The sequence below is a fragment of the Podarcis filfolensis genome, assembly GCF_964270895.1.
Source record: "Podarcis filfolensis genome assembly, chromosome: 9".
Taxonomy (NCBI): Eukaryota; Metazoa; Chordata; class Lepidosauria; order Squamata; family Lacertidae; genus Podarcis; species Podarcis filfolensis.
The window spans coordinates 37120092-37147030 of record NC_139610.1 but is presented as its reverse complement, the minus strand read 5'-3'; the positions used below and the strand labels follow the sequence as shown (position 1 = coordinate 37147030).

At 41.0% G+C, this 26939-nt stretch overlaps 1 protein-coding gene across 1 annotated transcript in view; it reads right to left on the bottom strand.

Moving 5' to 3' along the window:
* PDGFC (platelet derived growth factor C) overlaps window positions 1-23410 on the bottom strand; it is a 104062-nt gene extending 80652 nt beyond the window's left edge. The window contains exon 1 of the mRNA XM_083631329.1: window positions 21933-23410. Within this exon, the coding sequence (XP_083487455.1) occupies window positions 21933-22050 (118 nt within the window). The 5' untranslated portion in view covers window positions 22051-23410. The remainder of the gene's footprint in view (window positions 1-21932) is intronic.
* Window positions 23411-26939: the final 3529 nt, after the last annotated feature.

Sequence of the window (26939 nt, the reverse complement as noted above, 5' to 3'; positions counted from 1 at the left end):
ATTTTTTTAAGGCTGCAAATATTCATACTATGTATATATTTAATACCTTCCAAATTCCACCCCTCCAGGGCTTTTGGGGCTTATGAGGGGTTCAATACGTGCTCAAGTTACCTTCCATTGTATGTACATTCACACACCACCATCACCAGGCCGGTTTTAGAGATTGTTACAGGAAGAATGCTGGCAAAGAACCATGATAAAGCAGTTACAGGATACATCATGTTTCCTCCAGCTAATGCTGCATTTGTCTCTCTATTGCCATATTTTGTGAATATAATTGAACCACAGAAAATACCCAGAGTCACTTCTTTGAACTTGTATAAACTAAGCATGGCTGTCTGTTTTATATCCTATTTTAATATCCCACATTGTTTTATTACCGTTGCAGAGGAAAAGCAGCCATTAGTAAATTAAAGGATTATCATATGTTCTCTCTAACACTGCATATCTGCGAAGTCTTTCCTTTTATACAAATTGCAGCTAGCCACCCACTAATCCTTTATCTTTTTGAAGCCTTTAAGATCCCTGCTGCCTTCTCACCTAGTTAACTGCCTTTTCAAGCAGGCTCTGTAACTGATTTATTAACAGACAGATACAAATGCATTTTCTCAGCAGGATTAGTTATATAATTAGCTAGTTTTGCAATTGGCACATACACAATATGCTATATTTTTCCTTCACCAATTTGCCCTTCCATATAGGTCGCCAAAGCACACATATATTAAAATGCTTCAAGAAAAGTTTATCTTGGTATCATATCATATCCATAGATAACCTAACAGAAAAAAGATAAGTCTTGACCTGAGAGCAAATTGTGCATCCACCAACTACAAAATTAATTTTAGAATTTAAAAAAAATTATTCTGGAGGACCGGCAAGAGCAGAATTCTGGATGGAGCAAAGCAACAGAACACTAATTGAATGGATTGGGAAATATCAGTTTAGGGCTACAGAAAGAAATGGACATAGACCGATTTTTGAAGACAAATGGATTACAAAAAATCTCCCAAGAAAGCAAATTAATGTTGAACTATAAAATATCTGAACAGGAAGTAGAAGGTGCCATTCAAAATATGCAATTGGGCAAATCTCCAGGACTGGATGGGCTGACTTCTAGATATTATAGATCTTTGAAAGAGTGGCTATTACAACCTTTGAAGGAAGTCTGCAATGAAATTCTGGAAGGGAAAAGGGCACCAGATTCGTGGAAAGAGGCGTATATTACACTTATACCGAAAACAGAGACTGAAAAGACTCAGCTTAAGAACTACCGCCCTATATCGTTACTTAATGTGGATTACAATTTTTTTGCTGACATTTTGGCCAAGAGATTGATAAAAGTATTGATGGAAGAGATTCATAAAGACCAAGCGGGCTTTCTCCCGGGAAGACACTTGTCTGATAATTTGAGGAACATAATTGATATCTTGGAAAAATTAGAAGTGAATATAAACACTAAAGCAGTTCTGATATTTGTGGACGCGGAGAAAGCTTTTGACAACATCTCTTGGAGTTTTATGAAGCAGAACCTACAGGGGATGGGGGTAGGCCAAGGTTTTGAAAATGGTATAGGTGCAATATACTCTGAACAAAAGGCCAAATTAATTGTAAATAATGTGGTGACGGAAGAATTTAAGATAGAAAAAGGGACACGACAGGGGTGCCCAATTTCCCCATTGCTTTTTATATCAGTCCTGGAGGTTCTGCTGAATATGATTAGAAGGGACCGGTTGGTTAAAGGTATACAGGTCGGAGCCAAACAGTACAAACTGAGAGCATTTGCAGATGACTTAGTATTGACGTTACAGGAGCCAGAATCTAGTCCTAAAAGGGTTTTAGAACTAATTCAAGAATTTGGTCAAGTGGCAGGATTTAAACTGAACAAGTTGAAAACTAAGGTTTTAGAGAAAAATTTAACACCGATTGAAAGAGAGAGGTTTCAGAATGAGACAGGCTTGACTATGGTTAAGAAAGTGAAATATCCTGGGATTAATATGACAGCCAAAAATGGGAACTTATTTAAAGATAATTATGAAAAATGTTGGACGGAAGTGAAAAAAGACTTAGAAATTTGGTCGAACTTGAAGCTTTCACTGTTGGGTCGTATTGCTGTGATAAAAATGAATGTATTGCCTAGAATGCTGTTTTTGTTTCAAACATTGCAAATTGTGGACAAGATGGACTGTTTCAAGAAGTGGCAGAGAGATATTTCTAGATTTGTCTGGCAGGGCAAGAAGCCCAGAATAAAATTTAAGATATTAACTGATGCAAAGGAAAGGGGTGGATTTGCCCTGCCAGACTTTAAACTTTACTATGAATCACCAGCCTTTTGCTGGTTGAAAGAATGGCTGCTTCTGGAAAACACAGACATTTTGGACTTAGAAGGTTTTAACAATGTATTTGGATGGCATGCATATCTGTGGTATGACAAGGTCAAAGCGCATAAAGTATTTAAAAACCATATTGTCAGGAAAGCATTGTTTAACGTTTGGATAAGATATAAGGACTTATTGGAAAATAAAACCCCAAGGTGGCTGTCACCAATGGAAGCAAAAGCCCAGAAAAAGCTCAATATGGAGGCCAAATGGCCGAAATATTGGGAAATTTTGGAACAAGAGGGAGATAGACTGAAATTGCAGAGTTTTGAGAAACTAAAAAACAAAGTGCGAGATTGGCTTCATTATTATCAGATAATGGAGGCATATAATTTGGACAAGAAAATTGGCTTCCAGGTGGAAAAATCAAAATTAGAAACAGAACTGTTAGAACCCAAAACTAAGATTTTGTCAAAGATGTATAACTTGCTGTTGAAATGGAATACTCAGGATGAAACAGTGAAATCTGCTATGATTAAATGGGCACAAGATGTTGGATATAACATTATGTTTGCTGACTGGGAACAGTTATGGACCACAGGTATGAAGTTTACGGCATGTAATGCCTTAAGAGAGAATATTATGAAAATGATATACAGGTGGTACATGACCCCAGTCAAGCTTGCAAAAATCTATCATTTGCCTGATAATAAATGTTGGAAATGTAAAGAAACTGAAGGCACATTCTTTCACCTTTGGTGGACGTGCCCAAGGATTAAGGCTTTCTGGGAAATGATCTATAATGAAATGAAAAAGGTATTTAAATATACCTTCCTGAAGAAACCAGAGGCCTTTCTTCTGGGCATTGTCGGCCAATTGGTGCCAAAGAAGAACAGAACTTTTTTTATGTACGCTACAACAGCAGCAAGAATACTCATTGCAAAGTATTGGAAGACACAAGATCTACCCACTTTGGAAGAATGGCAGACAAAGGTGATGGACTATATGGGATTGGCAGAAATGACTGGCAGAATCCGAGACCAGGTAGAAGAGTCGGTGGAAGAAGATTGGAAGAAATTCAAAGACTATCTACAGAAATATTGTAAAATTAATGAATGTTAGAATGATGTTGGATAGAAATTAAGTGGTTTCCAGCTGTAATGCTTTAAGAGAATATGAAAAAAGGGTTATAAATAGGTAAAAATCTAATGGTAAGGATTTGCTGAACCAACAATTTGAAGTGGAATACAAAAAAGGGAGGTATGAGGAGGTCTGGGAAACGAGCTAAAGGAAAATAAGTAATGGAAAATCTGTGTGTTTTTAACTTTTTATTTTGTATTTTTGTTATTTTTTTCATTTTTATTGTAATACTTTAAAAAATCTTAATAAATATCTTATAAAAAAAGGGAAATATCAGTTTATCCCTAGCTATATGCCCTGGAAACAGGTATTTCACAACTTTAATCAAGTGCTCTCTTTATAATACTATTACTCCTAGCTACTGCAAAAATACTGCTAGACTGTCAAATCTATGTAAACAAATGGGGAAGGGCATTTGTTTTATATCCTTTGATATAAAAGCAGCTGAACTTATTCCTGCTACAACAGCAACTTAAGAATCCTGCTAGAAATGAAAGATTCAGCCAAACACATGTTTAGTTGCCTTGGCTTGCAATTAGCCTGGGTCACGTTGCCTGCTTCCTGTGTTTAATACATACCTCACTTCTTGACCCAAACCCACAAAATTATATTCTTTGAAATATTTGCTGTGTTCTTTTATTTTTTATCTATTCACAAATGCAAAGAGGCTGATCTAAATGCATGACAGACTCTACTTTTGAGAGTTGCCTAAAGCTGCAGAACAAATGTGTTGGCTTGTCTTCCTCTTCCTCTTCTACAATTAAGGAGAATTAACGTTTTCCCGAAACATTCCTGCTAGCCTAATACATATACAGTGGTACCTCGAGTTACAAACACCTCAGGTTACAAACGCTTCAGGTTACAAACTCCGCTAACCTGGAAGAGTTACCTCAAGTTGAGAACTTTGCCCCAGGATGAGAACAGAAATCATGTGCCGGCAGCGCAGCAGCAGCAAGAGGCCCCATTAGCGAAAGCACGCCTCTAGTTAAGAACAGTTTCAGGTTAAGAACGGACCTCCGAATTAAGTTCATAACTAGAGGTACCACTATATTTAACCATTTCAATTAATGTCATACAGTCTACCTTTTAGAACAACTTTGTACAAAATAAAGGCCAATGCAAGAAGAAAATAGATACAAATGAATACATATTCACTGAGTCATTAAATTATCTTTAGGTTATTTGCAACTTATCCACATTGAGCTTTATGCACTTGGCAAAAACATAAATAAAAAGGGAGCAGGCATCTTGGGGGGGGGGGGCTTTGGCAATCCCACCAACCCTTGAAACCAATGTGTTTTGAATATACATGATTTTTGCTTTAAGCGCTACCCCTGGAATGTATCTCCAGCCTAAGCTGACAGTTGCCTGTATATCCCATCTTCCCAATGAATGATTCTCAAGGAAGCTAAAACCATCTGCTGATAAACCAATTCTAATTAAACTATTCAAAACAATAATTATACAACCACAGAAGATCAAAACTAGACAGCTAAACAAATCAGTAAAACAGCAACAATAAAAGAAAACACCTTTCTTGAAAAGCTGCATTGTTGTCCCTCATTAAAACACAAGCAGCATAATGGAAAGAGAACTTTCCACAGGGAAGATGTTGTGCAGCAATCAGAAACAATGCTGAAATTACAAAGTATCAGCATGGGTTTCTCAGGAACATGTTATGCCAGACCAACTTTATCTTCTTTTTTAACAGTTAGCAGCTGGGTAGAGCAGGGGAATGCTGCAGACATAGTATATCTTGATTTCAGCCGAGATTTCATCCATGTTCTCTGTTGAACTTCAGCCGCAGTACTGCAGATTTTAAGATAATGGTACTGCAGCTACCAGCTCACTTAGAGTCAGCTGACACAAGATGTCAAAAGGATTCCAGTGTGGTTTGTTAAACCCAAAACCTAATGTACGGTAGCTTAGCACGAGCAATTCAATACTATGGCAAAATGTCAGTCCCTGCATATAAGAACATATGAGCTACCCCCTGAGCTCAGAATGGGGATCATGCTGAGGGGAGATTATGGTATCAGTCTGTCAGTCAGGAAGGTGATGGCTGGGTGTGTTGCTGCCTCTCCCTCATCAGTTGTGGGCTGCAGACAGTATGGGCTTCAGCTGTGTTGTTGTCAAGCTCCTGATTAGCTACCAGGAGTCCCATTTTTCTGCCACCTGCATTATATGGTGACACTTGTTAATCTGGTCTTTTGGATCATAGGTAGCAGGACAGGCAGTTAGGTGGTGAAAGGTTGGTTGGAATGCCATGGCAGGCACCCAAGAAACAGGTAGTTGGTGAAGGACTGTCACCAACCTGTATAGCCAGCTTGAGGAAAGTGGGAGGGTACTAACCCTTGGGAACCACCTAATTCCCTTCATTAAACATCAGGCAGCACAAGCAGGATGGGCCAGCAGTGCCTCCCCAGTTCACACTTGTGAAGAGGCAGTTCTCAATTTGGCTGGCTGAGCCAGGTGGGTTTCTTCAGAAATGTTGATGGCTGAGGTAAGAGGCCTCCAGAGCTAACCGCCCATGTTTTTATGCATGAGTTGCAGTTATGGTGTTAATAAAGCTTTGAGCTCTTCACTCAACTTAAGTGTCTCATGTTCTTATTCTGGGGTAGGGTGGGAGACAAACTGGGTTCTTGAACTTACCATCTTGGCATACTGTTTGACATATTGCCAGCTTCCCATTTCACCACCAGGCTGCCAGTTCTTACATAGCCATATATAGAGGTCAGCACAGAGGACTGTTTTTAGCAGCCTTCATATGTGTGCATTAGTGTGAAAATTAGCCCTAAAACCACTAATTAGACCTAATTCTTATCTTTATCATAAGTTAGTAATGCTCCTAATACAGCTATTTTTTAAATAATGCTTTACAGATACACACAACATAATAAACCAAAAGTTGTACATGCGAAAAGTATCCATGCAATTTGTAAGGGAGAAGAAATATAGTCAAGTTCTGTCTAGATCCTATTTTTAGAAATAGAAACAATGATTCAACTTAAATAAGCAGCAACAAAGAACCAGAGCCTTATTTTTAGAATATGCTCGTTGTTAGAGCAAAGTCTATTCAAACAGGAAGGAAGATAACAGGAGAAATTTTAATACTGCTCCTAGTCTTTTTTACATTTTATGATACATTCATGAAAAAATACCAATTAAATTAAATTAAACAGCATACTTGATCTGGTTTCATCAGTAACCACCACAAATATAGAGGGGAACACTCCAATACTGACCATAAAAGGTCAATGTGCATGTTTCACAAGTGGAGAGAAAGGGAGAATTTACAAATGTATAAATACATGCCATTTTTTTGTGCTCATATGCCCTCTTGAAAATGAGCCAGAAAAAGCAAGGGAAAGCAGACAAGGTCAAAAACAATAAATTTATAACGTATCCACGCAGATTAGTATTTTATCAACTTGTGTTTTCATATCATGCCACTTTAATTCTAACAAAATGTAAGCATACTGTTTAAAACATGTTGATCAGAAATTCTAATACTTGAGTTGCAGTAAATTATTATGTGGGAGTACAGCTTTGCCCACTAGAGATATATCTTTCCTTCACTGGCCATATTTGTATGCAATGATAAACCATGGTTTAATGCTACATGCAATGATAAACCATGGTTTAATGCTACATGCCTCAGACTTCTTTGCTCTCTACCATGGTCTTCTCCTCCCACATATGCAATACAAGTGAAACTACAGTGGAGTTTAGTTTCACTTTCTATAAAAATTGTTATTATGCACAATCCAGAGGCCATGATTTAAAACAAACTGATTGGCTAAACAAGCCAGCTTCATAGCCTACACAGAAGAAGGGAGAAGAATGTGACTCACAGTGGCTCTATCCTGTTTATGCCCATAGTGCTAAACAATGGTTTAGCATGGATGTGCTAAGTAAACCACTGTACATTACAAGAGAATGATACAAGCCATAATCTAGAGAGAGGTGTGCAGATCTATTTTTGTAATGAATGCCTGATGTTTCCGTAGAACCAAATTTGTTTGTTAAAGTCTTGTGCATTCAAAAAGCAATTTAAGAAATTTGTGCCAGAGCTTTTAAAAAGGAAAAGTGAAACTGATACAAAGATATTATCTCCCCACAATTACTAGGGATGAAGAATGGAAATGGAGGAATGGAAATGAACTATTCTGGTTTGGTATTCCTTGAATTATTAGGAGCCAAGTCAAGACCAATAAAATATTTTGCCACAGTTTAGAATGGCTCATTATCAAACTTCTCATATACCAGTTGCCCTGCCCTGCTGCTACCATCTTTTCCACTTTCAGACACGTACCAAGTTGGAGTGGGGATGAGCAGGGAGAGAGAAAACAGCAGCTTAGGCTAAAGCTGGGGGATGACATCAACTCTGGTAAATGTTGAAAGACCAAAAAATAACCCCAACCTCTGGTAAATGTCGGGTTTTTTCCCTCCTGACTCAGTGACTCGGAGACATCAGCGTGTGCCACAGTTAAGCAGAGCACTGTTTTCTAAGCAGTTTCTCACTCTGCAATTAAGTTTTTTGAGCATGCTCAAAGCCTGCATTGCAAACTCTGGGAAACACAGTTTCTATTCTATTTCCTGACTCATTTACTAATAAAAACTACAATTTCTAGAATTCCTGTTGACATTCAACCACACTAAAAAAAAGTCCTCACTGTAAACTTTAAGACACAACCCTTGGCTTCTGCAGTTCCCCCTTGCTACACCTTCTCCAGCTGCAAGTTTGAAAAGTTTGGGAAAGTAAAGGGAGGGAGGGAGGGAGGGAAAAGAAGGAAGGAAGATGGCAGACAAGAAGGTGAGCAATGGAAGAGGAGCTACCTAGGCTAAATCCAAGTTTGGAATATGTTCATTAAAGCCAGTGCATTTTCCTAAAGCATTTTCCAAAAACGCTCAGAGAAAGCTACCAAACTCCTTCAACCATTCCTCATAAGTCTTGGTTTCCAGACTGTTCATAATCTCCTTTGCACATGTTCCAGTTTGTCAAAAACGGGGGGCGCCCTTTGCGTGGACGCATGCAGCCCCTAGATCTGGAGTGGCTCCATCAGCATAGGCTTGGCTTTGCCTTCCCTCAGGTGGGATACCTGGAGGTCTCCGCCTACCTCAGTCAGTTGTCCAATCCCACCTGGGGGAAGCGTTGCCAAGGAGACCAGGCCAGGTAGGGGAGGGATTACCTGCCCCCCAAGGAACATAAATCTGCCCCATTAGCATCCTGTCTGATTCCACTGAACCCTTGAAAACATATCGAAAAACTTTGAAGCCAGCTTCTTTCATGGCAAACCAGAATCAACAAAATTGCCTATTCCTATTGGAGACACAGCAGGAGGACTAAAAATCATGTTCCATCTCCTAACGGGCTGGCTACAATATCATCAATTAAATGAAGTTTTTAAGATAGACAGGGAAAATGGTTTTGCAACAGAAGAATCAAAAATAGACAAAGAATTAATACAAAATAAGAAAAGAGTAATATCCAGAATGTACAGACTTCTTTTAGAGTGGGAGGTGAAAGATGAAGAGGTGAGAGAAGTAATGATTAAGTGGGCGAAATATTTTGGTAAAAAATATCCAATTATCGGCATGGGAAAGATTATGGAATAAAGAATGGAAATTTACAGCCTGTTATACACTAAAGGAAAATTTAGTGAAGATAGTTCTATAGGTGGCCAATATATATAAAATGAGATCTAACATTTGCTGGAGGTGTAAACAGGCAGAGGGGACACTATTTCATATGTGGTGGGGCTACAAAAAATTAAAAAGTTTATGGGATGTTGTTTATGAGGAACTGAAAAAAATGTTCAAGCAAACCTTCATAAAGAAACCAGAAGCCTTGGGCATCTTAGACTCAGATATCCCAAATGAAAAAAGGAGAATATTCTAATACGCCTCAACTGCAGCAAGAGTATTAATTGCTAGAAAATGGAAAGGAGAATTAGTACCAACAAAAGAGGAATGGCAGGATAAATTATTTGAATATCTTGAACTGGCAAAAATGACAGAGACAATTAGGAGACAGCCAAACTAAAAATTCAAAAGAGTGGGAAACCTATAAAGAATATCTAAAAAAACAGTGTCCTCAAGTCAATACCTGGACATGCTTCAATTAAGTTTTCACAAATTACAAGAAAGATTGTAAGTATAGCATTCAGAAAATTAAAAAAAATGGGAAAATGGTCAAAGAAGCAATATAACAAAAAGATAAGACAGACCCGCTTTGAGGAAGATGGAAGTCTATTGAGAAAGATAAGTAAATGGGAATTAAGAATATGGTGGTGTAAGTTTTCTTGTAAGAATTTATGGATTTATGGAATAATGTATGTTTTTCTTTATGCTATCAATTTATCGTTTTTGTTAATTTTGTGTGTGTGTTTGTTAAGTAAGAAAACTAAGAAAAAGCATACTAAAAATCACATTCCACCAATAAAGCTAATGTGTTGGTTTTTTTAAAATCCATCCTACCACACCATTTGCAAATAGCCCAATTCACTGCATCCTGGAACCAGATGGCCTGAGCATAACAGTGCATGGGCCAGGAACATGATAAAAAGTCAATGTACCAGAAATGAGATTTCTCATTTAATTGTTGGTTACTACTGTCCTAGAGACTAAATGTTTGATTCCTCCTTCCCCACTTCCTGATAATTACTCTCTAGACGTTGTTGGGTGTTACAAGACAAAACTTTTTTAAAAAAAAACACATATTGCATAACATTTTTTCCGAGCATTTGAGCTTTTGCTTCGCTTTCTCAGAAAGTGTAACTCTGTGTGTCAGTTTTCTGATATTACTAAGCCATCAGTCATAAATGGCTTATTTTCCAACTTTGTGCAGGCACAATAAATTCCTCACTTTGCTTGTTGTCAAGGCCTTGTTTTCCCCTCGACTAATTTACAATGTCACAACATACCAACCTAGAAACTAAACACTGAATTCAAATACATTTCTCATTATACTCTCTTTATCCTTGAATACTTTTAATGCATGTTGTGGCCAGATAAAGTAGGAGACCTAGGATGCTACAAATGACAATGTTCTTTCAGTCATTTTCAGCCACAATTCTGCTTAACTTTACAGAACTCTCCACTCCCCACCAACCTTGCTCTTTAAGGCTTCCCAGGAAGGCCTTTACTCTATTTTCAGTTTACTTTTCCATCAACTAACATCCTTATTTACTCCTGATGATGTCAAGGGGATATGTTTTCAGACACTTTTAATGACTCTTTCAGTTAGTGTTCATTAAGCAAACAAATTGCTTCAGTTTAGCTAGTTCACCAGTTTAGCAAATACTTATGCATCCTACTTTTTTCGGGTCAATAATTTCAGGAGAATAAAGTTCCCACAGAAGGAAAATCATTCTGGTACAAAGTAAAGGAAGGGTATTAAAATAGACTTTATGACAGTGATGGCAAACCTGTGGAAGACTGCAGCTGGAAATGGAGCCCAGAACATCTGGAAGGCTCCAGGTATACCTTCCCTGCTTTATAATCTGGCACATTAATAGAAAGCAAGGCAGCTAAATTGCCATAGTATTAAAAGAAGACTGTTCACAAATGGCAACAGCGTTAAAGTAAAAAACAAAGGAAGAACACTGAGAGAAAGCATTTAACTCTAGGTCAATCAACTGCTATTATCAAATATTCAATAGCTTATTGACGCAATTTTTCTACTAACCATTGCAAGTCTGAGAGCTTGAATGCCAGGGCCCTGTGACCCACAGTCCCCTAGTGGATAATAAACACACAGACATGAGTATTAGGTTTATGGGTTCAAATAGGCCATAAATTTATTGGTTACAGATGTGAGTGGTTTGGTTTAGGCATTGGGTGAAGCCAGGCTATATCTCGACTCCCATCTGTCTGCAGGGAGTCCATCTAAGGGTAAGCCACCAATAGGGGGAGCCCTATGACTTACATCAAATAGGGGCACTGTGAGAGGTCCCCGTTGAGGTTGTGGCATGGCCCTAGCCCATATTTGGGCATCAGACAAAATCCACACCCCCAGATCCCTTTAACAGGATACCCTTAATGAGGAGGGGCAGGCGGAGGCTACAACCTCCCCTCCATTCAAACACTTACCCAATGCCTAACCTCACAAAGTTGTGACAATTGTTACAAGGTAAGCGAAAACCAAATGGATGGTGCCAATTTGCCAAGTGGAATTAATTCCTACCTGGCCCCAACAATGTGGCAACTGACATTTGTCCATAGAAAAGTCATGTCATAGCAAAGCATTAAAAAAGAGGGTGGGTGGGTTTAGGAGATACAGTGATGGACAAGAGAGGAGGGGGCCCCAGCCATGCCATGGTTTAAATTCCCCATGGCCAGGCCCCTACTGTCACTGATTAGTCAGCGGGGCCACCCCTGGCCGTGGTCCTGCTCAGTGCTGGTAACGCAGCCAGGATAGCACGAGAGGAGCATCAATCTCCCCACCCCCATCACTCCAGGGGCCCAGGTGCCTGGCTGAACAGTTGAACAAACTTCTAGAACATGAATGTGTATGTGCTATATTTGGTCTTCCAATTCTAAGAAATTTCTTCTAATCAAAGGTGATTCTCATTCCAAAGAGAATCCCATGAACTGAATAGCTACTGTCTACTGAATCATAATCCACATCTCAAAACCAAGGCTTCAGTTTAGGTTCCCCCTCCCCTTTCTTCCTGGAATTCATAATCCTCCCATAATTTATCTCTTTAGAACTGTTGAAGAAAACCTCAAGAAAATGACTAATATGTTTGCCACAATAGTTAAGTTTTAGCACAATGGGAAATGAAATATTACCACAATTTCATAATAATGCAGTTTGTCACTCTTCATCTAAATAAAATGACTAAAAGAAAATTATGTCATGCCTCATTTTACAGGTGAAATATAATCAAGATAGCTGTAAAATAACCCAGACTCTTGAGTTTGGATTTCATATCCATCACTTAAACGTCTAGTAAATGACCCAATTTGTTTACACAACCCTGCAACTTTTTATAGTTTTTCCATAAAGAAGTTATTGCATCCATTCCTTTTATTTTGTTTTAGAGTGTTTGAATGAGGTCCATAACCACAAGCAAGTTGAACAAGCTCTTTCCTGATGGAAGTGGCCTCATATAAATTCACCACCACTGGTGAAATGTTTGGAACAATGCTTGCACATGGTTTTTGGTATTTTGTAGATGAAAACACCATATAGAAACACACACAAAACATTTCCTGTGCTTTGTCATTCAGAGAACTCATCATATCTACTGAGGGCTACTTTCTGCTGAAATCCTATGTCTGGAATTCAAGTGCCCGTGTTAGGTGGGAAGGGGGATTCAGCTCTCCATTTAATGGCAGTCCCCGTTAAAGCCACCCAAAGGTCAGACAACCCTCCAGAGCAGCATTTCATTAGACTTGTTAGGCTGCCAGGAAGCGAAAATCAGTACACTCCTTCCCGGCTCATATCCCAGACTTCACTGGATTGAAGCCATTGAGAATGCAATCCATACTAATTTAGGAAACAATACACTCACATTATAAACTTCTCTCTTTTGACTTCAATGAAATTACATCAGTGTAAGAGATCACCCAAGAGCTGTCTCGTTAGGTGTGCCAAGAAACTGGTAGAATGCATTGTTTCTTAGGAGAGAGTTAAGAAAAGCAATTTCTGTGAATGATTTGATTCTAAACATGATCTTACTGAATATGGGTGTAAGCAAAACTATTTTAGTACATCCGAATAATTGTACCTAACCAAAGTACACACTTAGAACTAGTGATGACCAAGAAACAAAAGATGCATTTCAAATGAGGTAGGCACCATCCCTTCTTGCATTTGTCACATTTTAATCCCAAGAAACTATGTGGTCCTCCATGTCCTCTGTCCATAAACAGAGCTGCCAGAGAGACCACAAAGGATCATTTGGGGAAGTGTTGTACAAATGTATCTAGAGACTACACATTGCACATTCATGAACATGCTTTGCAATAAGAGGGATTATTGGGCTAATGTTAAATGTGGCTGTAGTACAACATATAGTCTGGCTCTTCATTGTCCACAAATGATGAAATTGAAAGCATTTGCAATGATGAAAGATTAGCATTTTTATTGCCCTTGTTTATGAATAGTGTCTCAATGTGATGGTTATGATCAGTCTTCAACAAAACTTCCCCTAGAATAATCATGACAATGATTTTACCTGTTGTGGGAAGTAAACACAATGGAAAATGAAGGTTTACTTTTGCTTGTGAAATGTCAACACTAATTCCAAAGATGAGGAGACAGATGAAGCAGAGCAAGTTACTTTGCTGGTAAATGCTTTCTCAGGATCTATACCTCCGGGTATAGGGCGGTATATAAATTCAAGAAATAATAATAATAATAATATATACATTTAGTATCTGGAGCAAGCAAATAAACCCAATTAAAAGCAAAGCTGGGGGAATGAAAGATGGAGCCTGATGCTCTGCAACCATTATGATATAATCAGATTATAAGACTAGGATTCACTCTACCCTTTCCCAGAGTTCCTCCCTCTCTCTCTCTACTCTAAAAATGCCACCCTATTCCCCCCTAGAAAATGGAGTAATAACAACCCCAAGGTATCAATTTACTTCTTCCTTGTGAAAAATGCATTTTGTGGTGTGGCTACTGAATTATTTCTGAATAATATCATACCCTTAATTAACAGTAGAATTACAACTTCCACCACCACCAGAAATATGTCAGGGATATGAGCTGTAGTCTAACAACATCTGGAGTGTGCCACACTAGTTACTGGTCCTAGAGGCTCCCTGCCCCTTTTCTTGTAAGACCATTGACTCACTATAGTAATAATACTGACCGGACTTCCAAATCAATAAAGAATTTAACATTTGCCTTGTATAACAATATACTGCATTGCTAAGCATTTTCTGTAGATTTAGCCAAGTAAAATCACACCCTCCTGTAAAATATTTTATAGATGGTGCAACAAAATGTATTGAGCTGGTCAGAAAAGCAAGAATGAAGAGAACTATCGGGCTGCATACAAACTGTACCTTTGAAGCACATTCAAAGCAGATTTCCCCTCCTGAGCACTGTGGTTTGTTAGGGGTCGCGCTCTAAAAGTGTGGTGTGTATGCAGCCTAAGTTTTGCACTAGTTATTCTTCTTTTGACACGACATATTCCAGTCTCTTTATGAACATAGAATGAAGAGCATGCCACCCACTATGAATCACTGACGTTGTTGGCAAGATGTGGATTTACAGTGCTTATAGTGCTCTTAGTTAGCATTCAACTTTCAACAACTACATTCCTTACATTTTTATTCCATTACGTTTCTTTGAATGGATATGATAAACAAAGAATGCATTGCTCTTTCCCTGCTTTGAAGTTTTTGATGATATACTAGAGTCAGTGACCATTCACCAACTAACCTCAATGTAGGTATAAAAGTTATCATTTAAACGGAGAGATACACTTTCATTCTTACTCTCTAAGTTCACTAGGTCTTTTCAACAAGATTTCTACTCTATCCAGAAGGAACAGCTAGCTAGTCATTGCTGATATGCATACTTTAATGTATTAATTAGGGATCAGCTGAAATGGCCTCCAACTTTATCAGCCAACTTGTGAGTTACAAAAAAAGTAATACGCTTTTTGAACTATTTTTTTTAAGGGGAGAGCACTGAAAACAGAGCTAAAGTGTTTGCTACACTTAGGCTGTGTATATACCATACATTAAAAACACACTGAAAGCACGTTTCCCTACCCCCACTACCCAAGAATCTGGGGAACTGTAGCTTAAAGGTGCTGGAAATTGTAGTTCTCAAAGAGGTAAAATACAATTTCAGGAGTTTTGAGGGTGGGGAATGGTTTCCAAGTGCTATAAATTATGTTGTGTGGCCTTGTTGTCATGCCAATAGTTCTCCCTGCTGCTGGTTGACACCATTTTCTCTTGATGAGTCAAGAAGATGCAACAGAACAAAGTAACGACTTTGGGCTACAAATGATGGTGCTTGCAATCATTATCAATGCTGCAACAATGTTTCCTGCTTTCACTGGCATTTGAGAAAAAAATGTAGGGGAAAAAACAGCATAGCACACAATGTTAGAATCATGCCAGGATCACAAACAGGCAACAAAAGGCAGTGAAAATGTGAGCATTGAGGATTTTCAAGAAAAAGAAAAACTTTTACCCAATAACTTTTGGTTCAGTTCTAGGAAACAAAGTGTTCCACTGAACACTTTCCATGTACAGATTATTAACAATTGTTAATTTAGTTTTAAATTTCTTCTAGAAAAGAAAAGGAATGCATAAAAACTTGAATGGATGATACAAAATACCTGTGTACTTTCCTACTGGGCAGAAATTGTTAGGGATTTTTTTCATAACTCAGTGAAAAGAAAATACCACGTTCACACATAATGTTGAATCATGGTTTAGCATTACATGGGCAAGCAAGAATGAACCCAAGTAAAGGAGGACCTTAACAGTAGTTTATTTTTACAAATCCATGGTTGCTATTTCAAACCAGGGATCCCAGTTTTTAAAATACTCTTGCAAGTTTCATAACAAGCCAGCTTCATAGCATGGGTTATGAAGTAGGCTTGTTGAACTAACCAGTTTGTTGTAAACCAGGATTGCTGGTTTACATTAACCATAACCCAGGAACCTATAAAAGTGAAACCAATCTCTTCTGAAGTCCTCCTCCTAGCCATGTGGGTGGAAACAGAAGGCAGAGTGTGCAAGCATAATGCTTCATTCTGACTTGTCCACACAACACTAAACCATGGTTTAGCATTATGTGTATGTGTGGCGTCTAGGCTATAGTCATGATTTTTCTGCCCAGTATGAGGACAAAGATAAGAAGTGGCAGTGAAAATATCAAATAAACTGCTTTAAGTAATTCAGTCTCTCTTCTTAACACATTTATCCGTTCATTCATTCTAACCTAGAGACAGTCCCTTAGTGACCAAGGACATGTTCCATTCCAAGGTACCCACTTGTAAGCCTTATTGATTTCTATGAAAAATAGTTGGAGGTATTAATATTCTGTTTGGCGATCTTCTATTGGAATCAATGGAACTTACAACTGCTCAATTTAGTTTGAATTATAGCCTCACACTTGAATCTCTCATGATGGATATGATTTAAACAGTAGCAGCAGAAACAGCACAATGGTTATAAACCTGATGACCTGCTCAGGCAGACTTCTCTTTTAAGATATTTAAGGAATAACTTACTTCAGATATTTTAAATTTATATTTCAAAATCATGAAGTCCCCTATCAATATTGTGGTACTTTAAGCAGAAACTGAATGATCAAAATGTTTGAGCTGAAAGCAATAAAAGTTCTGACATGTAAAATTTCACATAAATGATTTCTTCTTGTTTGTGGCTCCCAATTAGTGCATCATTTGTTGCAAAAGATAAAGTTCCCACAATAAAGCTATACTGTATTTCTTTTATAAGGAAACCCAGCTTTACTGACCTCAAAACACCTATCAGTTTGAATACCTGGGAGGCAATGGAAAATGCATGCTTCTCATAACACAGCTAATTATATGGAGGGAGAAGGGGAAGAACACCAGACTTGGAAGTTGCTATGAAAAATATTTTTCTTTATGTGTAATGCAAGGCTTTGAAAGTAATATTACAGTAATGATTTAGATACTTGAAGCAAGGACCTTATTCCTCAAAGGCACTCAAGTGCCCTTATTTAATATACAGGTAGAAAGTTTAGAACAAAAAAAGAATTTGAAAATCCGGAGCAACATTTACTGCAGCCATTTCACTGGTTAAAAGTCAGAGGGACTTGTAGCAGTTGACATGATGTAATGGATAGTCTAAGGAACCATATAAAATATTGTTATGTAATAGACCAGGGGTCCCCAAACTAAGGTCCGTGGGCTGGATAAGTCCCGAGGGACTCATTTATCCGGCCCACGGCGATCCCCACCGCCCGCTACCGCCACCCGCTCTTACGCTGCACGGCTGCCCACTTCCAGGTCAAAGGAGCACCGGAAATAGCTTGCGCGCATGCGCAAGCGTTATTTCTAGTGCACATCCAGGTTGGATGAGGCCCATGCACATGCGCACAAGCTATTTCCGGTGCTCCTCCAACCCGGAAGTGAGCCGGAAACAGCATGTGCGCATGCATATGGGCACGTGCTCCCCCGCCCTCCGGCCTGCCACGTGATCAGTGCTGGAGACACCGGCCCGAGGCGCCGTAAGTTTGCTGACCCCTGTAATAGACAGTGGCCACAATTTAGGAGGCAGTGGTAGAACATATGCATTGCATTCAGAAGCCCCCAGGGCAATTTCTGGCATCTCCAGTTAAAAGTATCTGATAGCAGGTGATGTGAAAGACTTGAAACCCTAAACCATAAAATTCAATGCCAGTCCACATACTAGGCTGGATAGGCAAATATCTGACCAGATACAATGCAACATCCTATGCTCCCTTAGAGAACAAATGCATAGAATTAGGATCAGACTCTGACACTGCAATCCTATGTGCACTTCCTTGGAAATGAATCCCATTGAACTCAGTAGAACATGCTTTGAAGTAAAACATGCTATCAAGCTAGCAGACCCCCCCCAAAAAAAACACCCTTGATAGTACTGTTATTATGACGGTATATGTAATAATGCCATGAGAACAGCTACATTACAATGGCAACTTCAAGTAGTTTTACTTGCTTCAGGTAGCTTAATCTAACAGGAACAAAGTGTTTTAAGTCGCAGGAGGGTGCAAAAATCGCTTTAATTATGGTAAGTTAAAATAGTCCAACCAGAATTAATGGGTTAATAAATAATAAATACGTAATGTGATAAGAACGTTAAGTGGAGGTTTAGGTTAATTTTTACATTACAATCCATGCTGCACTACCAAAGTAGAGACTATAAATCAATGTAGCCTGCAGTTCAGATATATAAACAGACTTAAGACAGTATAATTACAAAAAGGAGTGTTTTTTGTGCTTCATTTATTTACTTAAGGTTCACTTAAGATCCAGTGATGCCACTAGTATACCTCATTCCATGCCAGGTGGAACTTGGGTACTGAAGTAAAAAAATACAACTATCAAAGCTCTATGAAGTGTAGTATAGAAAGTGCTACTATTTTAGTAATTTTTCTACTCTATTATTTTGCTTACAAGTTTACATATGAACCAACCCCGACCCTTCAATTGTCATCTGAGGCCTTTCTTCGTGTGCCTCGTCTGCGAGAGCAGCAACATGAGAGATTGGGCCTTTTCTGTGGCGGCTCCATGCTTGTGTAATGCTCTCCTCAGAGAAGCTCGCCTGTCACCTTTGTTACATATCTTTATGTAGGTGCCAGGCAAAAACAGTCCTCTTCTTCTAGGCCTTTGGTTAATTAAACAATACCCCTCTTTTAAAGGGGGGTATTGTATTTGTCTGTTACTATGTTATGCATTTTTGTGTTTTAATATTGTAAACCACCCTGTGATCCCCAAATAAATGTCCTGTGTGAGTTTTTGGAGGCGGTTGGAGGATGGATGGCAGCTAATGGATTGAGGTTGAATCCTGACAAGACAGAAATACTGTTTCTTTGGGGGGGGGATAGGGGCAGGTGGGTGTCGGGGACTCCCTGGTCCCGAATGGGGAAACTGTGCTCCAGGTGTACAACCTGGGAGTCATTTTGTACTCACAGCTGTCCATAGAGGCACAGGTCAATTCTGTGTCCAGGGCACCTGTCTACCAGCTCCAACTGATATGCTGGCTGAGACCCTACCTGCCTGCAGTCTGTCTCACCAGAGTGGTGCGTTTTCTGGTTATCTCCTGCTTGGACTCCTGCAATGGGGCTACCTTTGAAGCTGATTTGGAAACTACAACTAATCCAGTATGCAGCAGCTAGACTGGTGACTGGGAGCACCATATATAACACTGGTCCTAAAGGATCTCCACTGGCTCCCAGTATGTTTCTGAGCACAATTCAAAGTGTTGGCTAGTTGGGCTGGGGGGACTCCTGAGACAGCAAATAGCAAGATCATATAACACTGATCCTGAAAGACCTACATTGGCTGCCAGTACGTTTCCGAGCACAATTCAAAGTGTTGGTGCTGACCTTTAAAGCACTAAATGGCCCTGACCTAGTATACCTGAAGGAGCATTTCCACACCTATCACTCAGCCCAAACTCTGAAGTCCTGCTCTGAGGGTCTTCTGGCAGTTTCATCACTGCGAGAAGTGAAGTTACAGGGTACCAGGCAGAGGGTCTTCTCGGTAGTGGCACCCTCCCTGTGGAATGCCCTCCCATCAGATGTCAAGGTGATAAAGAACTACACAACTTTTGGAAGACATCTGCAGACAGCCCTGGAATGGGAAGTTTAATGTTTGACATCTTACTATGTTTTTATATGCGCTGTAAGCAGCCCAGAGTGGCTGGGAAAACCCAGCCAGATGGGTGGGGTATAAATTATAAAAGTATTATTGTTATTATTATTAAACTCAGGCATATTGTCATATATCTTTAAGGGACCTTATTGAAATTGCCTCCTTCAGCAGAAAAGACAAGATGTGGAGGTACTCATCGCCAAACTTCTAGGGGAAATACAGTTTACACATTTAACCAATAAACAGGGGGCCCTGTTTTGTCTCAACTAAGGACGAAACGGTAATTTTAATCTCTTCAGCCCACATCCCATGTGATTACAGAGGCAGTGCAATCCACAAGCAACATTAGCCACCATGTTCATTCTCCCACAAAGCTAAACCTGTTCAAGAGGAAATGTTCCCACTGGAATGGTTAGCAGAATCGCAGTATAATATAGGTTTTCTGTTTATTGGTTATCACAGAATCCTGTGAAACCCTGAAACCTCCACCCCACAGAGGAACTGGAGGGCAATGAAGGTGAAGAAATCTCTACTGTCATGAAAGGTAGATGCTTTCCTTAGCTTCAAATACAAAGGTTGGTGTGATTAGTTTCCTGTGGATGTAGAGTTGGGCTTCTGACTCTTTTGATCATATTCCCATGGCCCTCTGCAGTCACTCTGATCCCTGGGCTGTTCTTTGATCAGTAGCTCTAGCACTATGCAGGTGCCATATGTCATCACATTAGAAACCAACAGCAATATGAATCCCTCTTGCTGAATTTAATAGGGCAAGGCACATTCTACAAATTCATATAACAGTGGGGGACTATTTGGTTCTCTGTTAACTTTGTAACAAAAAATCCCTCATGCAATATATATGGAGGAAGACCAATTTTCAAGGAACACAAGGGATTTTCACTGGTCTGCACTGACATCTTCAAAGCTGATATGTCATTCAATACTACATTCACTTTTTCCTACTGCAAGTTTAAGATCTCTCCCTCCCCCCCCCCCCCGCCCTTCTTACTGATGCCTGTTTGGCTAGTTTGCATCCTGATGAAATCACATCTTTCTAGCTAGCAAGGAAACTACTAAAACATTTTCCCCTTACATTAGCACACACCACTGGAAAACAGGGTGTTTAATAGCCTAAATTTAGGCAGCCTACATTCGTGGTGTGGTTTCATATGGCATATAACATTTCTGTTTGCAAAGTATTCCTTTAAATGGCTTTGTAACAGAAGATCAAGGGGAAAAGGCCTTCAAAAATCTGAATAATGTAAATCATATGGAGTTCGGAGGCTAAGCAAATTACACACACTGAAGCTGCCCTCTCTATGAAAGGAGCCTTTCTCCAGGTCTGCTCAATCCCAGCCCAAAGGAACTTGCATTTGAGAGTTTTCTAAACATTTCAGGTACACTTGAAAGCTTAAAAAAGTTACTCTCATTTCCTATGCAGCAGATTCGCTTGTTTCCAGCACGTGCAAAGGAAGAGGTCATTCTCCAGGAACCCACACTATACAGAGGCATATTGGGGGCAAAAAAAAAAGGTAATTAGAACAGGCACACCAACCAATTCACAGAGAGCATTTTCAAGGAGGGAGGGAGGGAGGGAGAAAGAGTTAATAAGTTCCCTATCTTCTCGAGCGCTTAATTGGTGCCCTTTTTACCTATCCTGCTCTAGTTAACGAGGTTGACAAGTTTCCTGGAGTGACAAACACGCCGTGAAGTCAGACCTGCCAAGTCTCATTCATTTTGGCTTCAGTCTTTCCAGGCTCACTCTGGCATAGGGCGATGTTTTCCCTCCCAGTGTGCGAGTTTCAAAGGAGATCTTTACAGCCTCGCTGGAAACAGTAGGGAGGGCTTCTTGTTTCCAGCGTGAAAACACAGGCGCCCTTTAAAAAGTTGTCACCCAGCCGATCCACGACAGCCCAGCCCCTGAGGCTCTTTTTTTCTTTTTTGCAGAAGCAGCAAGAAGAAGGGAATGCAAAAAAAAAACCAAAAAAACACCCAACAAAAACTTCCCTGCCCCGGCGACTCCTCCTTCTCCCCCAGCGTGTGTTGCTCGCTGCAACTACACTTTTATTATGCCTTCTCTCTAGACACAACAAAAACACGCACGCAAAAGAGAGAGAGATCTCGGGTGATGTGGGGGTTTCCTTACCGTTTTGCTCCTTGGCGCTGGAGAACTGGAACTTGCTGCTGAGGTTCGACTCGCCTTGGGCTCCCTGTCTTGGGCTGACCAGGGCAGATGTCAGCAAGAAGAACCCGAAGAGGAGCATTTGGCAGGCTGGGGGGGTTGAAGCTCTTCGCAGGCACACAACGCAAGCCAGGCACTTGCCGAGAGATCAGGTCCTTTTCACCACCTCCACCAGCCCGCGAAGCCTGCAGCGCTGGCGAGAAAGGAGCAGCAGCAGCACTGAGCCTGCTCGAGCAGCCGAGAAGAGCGGGGTAGTTTCCACATAATCCCATCCAAAACTTTTCTCTCCCTCGGCAGCCTTTTCTCCTCCGCGTCTCCAGGGTTCAACCCCCACCCTTCTTCTCCTCCTTCTTCTTTTCCTCCTTCTTCTAAGGTTCACAAATCAGCTTCCCAAGGAGGACGCAGCAATCCTGGAAAATAGTTGCTGGGGGAAGCAGAAGAAGAAGAAAAGGGGGCGCCAGAAGGCACTGCTGGATCGGAGGAGCACCTGTCAGCTTCGGGAACAAGAAACTACCCAACAAACCGAGGGAAAGGGGTGGGGAAAAGAGCTCCCTTTGGGAGGAAAGGAAGCGGGGAGGGGGACACCACACACACACACACCACCTTCTCGGCTTCGCTTTCTCTCTCCCTGCGGCTAAGCAGCCACGACGCTGCCAGGCGCTCAGCTTCTTTCACCCCCTGGCTGGGAGTCCCGGGTTTTTTTTTCTCTCCTCGCCTTCACGTGTTTCTGCCATTCCCCCTCATCGCTCCTGAGGAGAAGGAGGGAGGGGGCGGAGGCTCGGAATGGGTGGGAAAGGAAAATAAAAGTGAGCAGCAAGCCACGACCCAGGCAGGCAGGGAAGGGGGGAGGGAGGAGAGAAGGAGGATAAGCAAGGAAGCGAGCGAGCGAGCGAGCAAACTCACTCCAGGCTCCCGCACGCCTTTCCCAAGGAGCAGCACCTGGTTTCAGTTTTGCGCCCCAGAAGTTTTGCTTGGAAGGAGTTGAAAAAAACGCGAGAGTCCCTTGAAAAGCAACCTTTCTCTTTCTTTCTTTTAACCTCAGAGCTACTTTCTGTCACACGCACACGCGCACACACAGACACGAGCGCGCGCGCGGCGTCTTGCTCTGCTCCACCCCGAATTCTTGCGCGCCCTCCCTTCTCGCGCCAACTCTCCTCCTCACAGAGCCTTCTATGGTCTTATCACAGGCCAGTTTTGGAGTCTCCTTCGAGCTACCCAAAGATCCTCCTTTCTTCCCCTCCACTCGCAGTTGGCGGCCCCAACCTGCCCCGCTGTCGCCTCCTCCTCCTCCTCCTCCAGGTCTGGCGGGAAAAGGTGGTTGTGGTGAGAAGGAATCCTCCCCCCGCCTCCCGCCGCCACTGCAGGAAGGGCCGCCGCCGCAACAGCAGCAGCAGGAGCGCGCAGGAAGCCCAGGCAGGAGCGGCCAGTCAGTCAGGCGTGCCCGGCTGCGGCGCAGGGTGACGTTCGCTCTTGTTCAGCAGGCGGCGGCGGCACCAGCAGCCGAAAAGTCGTGCAAAGTTCAAGCGAGCTGCTGCTGGACTCCCGTGCGCGCTCCCTCTTTTTCGACGGCGGCCAACTGGCCGCGTAAGAACAGGTGCTGTAAAGGAGGAAAGAGCAGCGGATGATAAGGCTCTTGCCAGCGCGTTGTTGGGCCGAGGGTTCCACCGCTGACTGCTGCTGCTGCGGTTTCTGAAGCTGCACAGGAGCGCTGTGTCTCTGTGCGTACGCAGAGTGCATTTTCTCCCGCCGCGATCCCACCCTCCCCGCATCGGAGGTTAGGAGCTTCCATGTACCCTCGCATCTTCCTTTTTAGAAATCAACTGTTAGAATGGCCACTCGGTTTAGCTTCCTTAACCAAACAGGGGGAATGTTTCGAAGCAAAGGAAACAGGAGGGGGGCATGGTAGAAGTCCCCCCCCCCCACGTCAAGTTCAGCTCAGTGGGCTCTCTTGCGCTTAACAAAGCTGACTTGGTAAACTATGGTTTGGTGTGAGCTTTCCCACCAACACACACTGTCCTCACCCCTCTTTGCTGCTCCCCTGCTCTTTTCACATACTAGGATTGGTGTGTGGGTGTGTGAACCCTGCTCTCCTTTGGGTCCTGAAGTTCCCTGGGTGACCTTGGGCCAGTTACTATCTGTCAGACTATCTACCTCACAGAGTTGTTGTGAGGTTAGGGAAACCAGGTAAACCACCGTAACCTCCTTGGTGAAAAGGTAGGATGTAAAACAAGTAAATAATTAAGCTTTGGCAATTCTAGTCCTGGTTTGTTCAATCCAGAGTTCCCTGTTAATGTCTGAAGTGAGAAACTCTGGGTTTGCTATGGATTTGCTAAAACATATTTAAGCCAGTGCTATTTTTCTAGAAAAAGAGATGCCGGAACTCACCATGAACACCTCCCTCGTTCAGTGGTGCTCACCTGAGACGTCCCATAACCCACTTGAGAGGAAGCGGAAGTGAGTTCCGGTGAGTTCCCCCTGGTGGGAAGCCCTGATTTAAGCCAAGATCAAATCTCAGACTATGTAGTACAGTTTGGCCCTTTGTATGAAATCTCATCTCACTTCCATCATTGCCCCTTAACATTGCTGAGGTGACAATAGAAGTCACAGATTGTGGAATTACTCTTTTCAGAGACACTGGCAACTGCAGTTCTTGGATTAGCCAGCAAGACCAGTGAAAAACTGTTGACTAGTAAGGCTAGTTAGAGGAAGGGGAAGATGCTGCTCCAAAGCCTGATAGAAAACTTCCAGAGGCCTGCTATGCTTTGCCCATCTCTGTTCCAGGGTCTAATGGAGCCCCCTACCTGCCACCAGGTAATTTTGGGTAAGAAAGGAGAAGTAAAGGATTGAGTGCCAGGCTGAATCATTTCATTTGAGTTCCTTCTGAATCAAGTGCCTGAAACTCCACTGGTATGCGTCCAGTGCTACTAATTGCTCTGTAAACCAGCCACTCCAACCTGGTGCCCTCCAGATGTTTTGGACTGGAACTGTCGTCACATGCTGATGAGAGTTGTCATTCCAAAACATCCAGATGACACCAGGTTGGTGAGGTCTGCTTTAAACAAAATCTTGAAGCACAAAAGTAAGGAACCCACTGTATAGGAACATACACAAATGGGGGGCGGGGGAACAGGGGTGCAAGCCAGCATACAAAGACACAATATATGGCAAGCAGAGTGCAATGAATGTGTTCGTCACAATATACTCGCTACTACAAGGCATACAGTACATGCAAGCAGTACTCCAGAACCATCAAAATAAATACAATATTGCAATGAATATTTTCATTATCTCAGACGCAAGAAAATTATTGGGAGCAGCTGTCGCAAACAGGACTGGAGCCTGGGGACCCCAGTTACGAAGAGAAACTCCTTCAGCCTGTGAAGTTAACAAGGTCCCACATTGGGTAGAGGCAACTGCTATGTGCTGGCAGAGCACAATAAGTTAAAACCAAAACGGCAACATTTTGATACTTGCTGTCCAATAGCCACCCTCTCTGCTTCTGTTATACCAATGTGTATTGCATCAATATGTTATTACAGTTTTATTATTTGATATACAGTTGTGAAATAATCACAGTTAAAGACTAATGAAAACAAAAGTATGTTCATACATGTGGGCCATTAGGAATATATCCTGCACAGAGTTTAAATATGCAACCTATAATAAATAAACCAACCTTAACTGTGATCTAAAGAGTTTGTAAATCAGGTATAGATGCTTTTTAGCAAAGGCAATAAAATTTAATTATACATTCCTGCCAAGTATGTTCCAACAGCAATTCGTTTCAGTCTAATACTAGTGTATAATTTATATAGTAGACGAGCCCAGGTCCTAGGTATTATATAGGATACTAGCTGTCACTCCCAGAGTCAGAAATAAAAAAGGAATGTGCTGTTCCTAAGTAAAAAATGTATATGATCATAAATTATTAGTAAATGTAAGCTGCCAGACTATTTTAGGACAGTATGGTTTCAATAAGTTTATCTTCATTTTTTTAAAAATAATAATCTACAATAGAAAGCTCGTTCTGTTTTAGAATGTGCATTTTCAGTAGAACAATCCCACTAAGGAATTATACCAATTTACATCATTTGATAATTTGAACCATCTGGATTAGCTTCTATAAAGTATGTGTAGATTCAAAAGCCTGCTGCTTTTGTCTGCTTTTTCCATTCTTAATATATAAAGTTTTAAATACGATCAGTTTCAGTTTGTGGTGCTGGAAGGTAAAGTCACTCCTCTATGGCTTTGAAAGAAACAAGCCACAAAGAAACTGTAAGAGACTTCTGGAGAAGAAGCAATGTCTCAACATCATCTTTAGCACGGAGGAAAGTTCTAAAATTAAGCTGTATTACCTAAGGTTGTTTATTTAATATGTACTTCACATTAAATCCTTATGTAGTCATGTCCTGCAGATTAAAGAAACTAACTTAGCTTTAACTCTTTCTTCTACAATATTGCATCAAGAGAGGCTGTTTCTAATATGTATTTGGAGGGCCTGTCATGTAGAGTTAGGAATATATTAAGTTGTCAGAGTTACATAAAATCCTCTATAAATTTGTGCCTTTCAGTGGCCAAAGTTGCATCAGTTTCTAATAGGTCAAGATGCATGTGACTAACTACTGCTTACTTCTGGTTTATGTTTCTCATAACCCCAGACAGTATCAGTGCCTCCAGATGTTTATTGGCAACTCGATTCAGTGAATGTGTATTACCACATGGACAAGTCTGAACTTGCCTGGTCTATTAATCTATCAGGGAAGGATCTTGTAGTTCCCTGAGCCTGTTAATAGCCCAGTCTTCTTATAAAGATAGAACCAGATTAATTGTTAAAAGCTTGGAATTAGGTCTTCGGTCAGGTGAGGGAGAAGTTGGATTCCATGAAGTGGCCCCTTTCAGGACACTTTTTTTTAACAAGCAAAGGATGCGAGAGATTCTCCTCAGCTTCTCATGAATTCTCCCCTCCCTGTG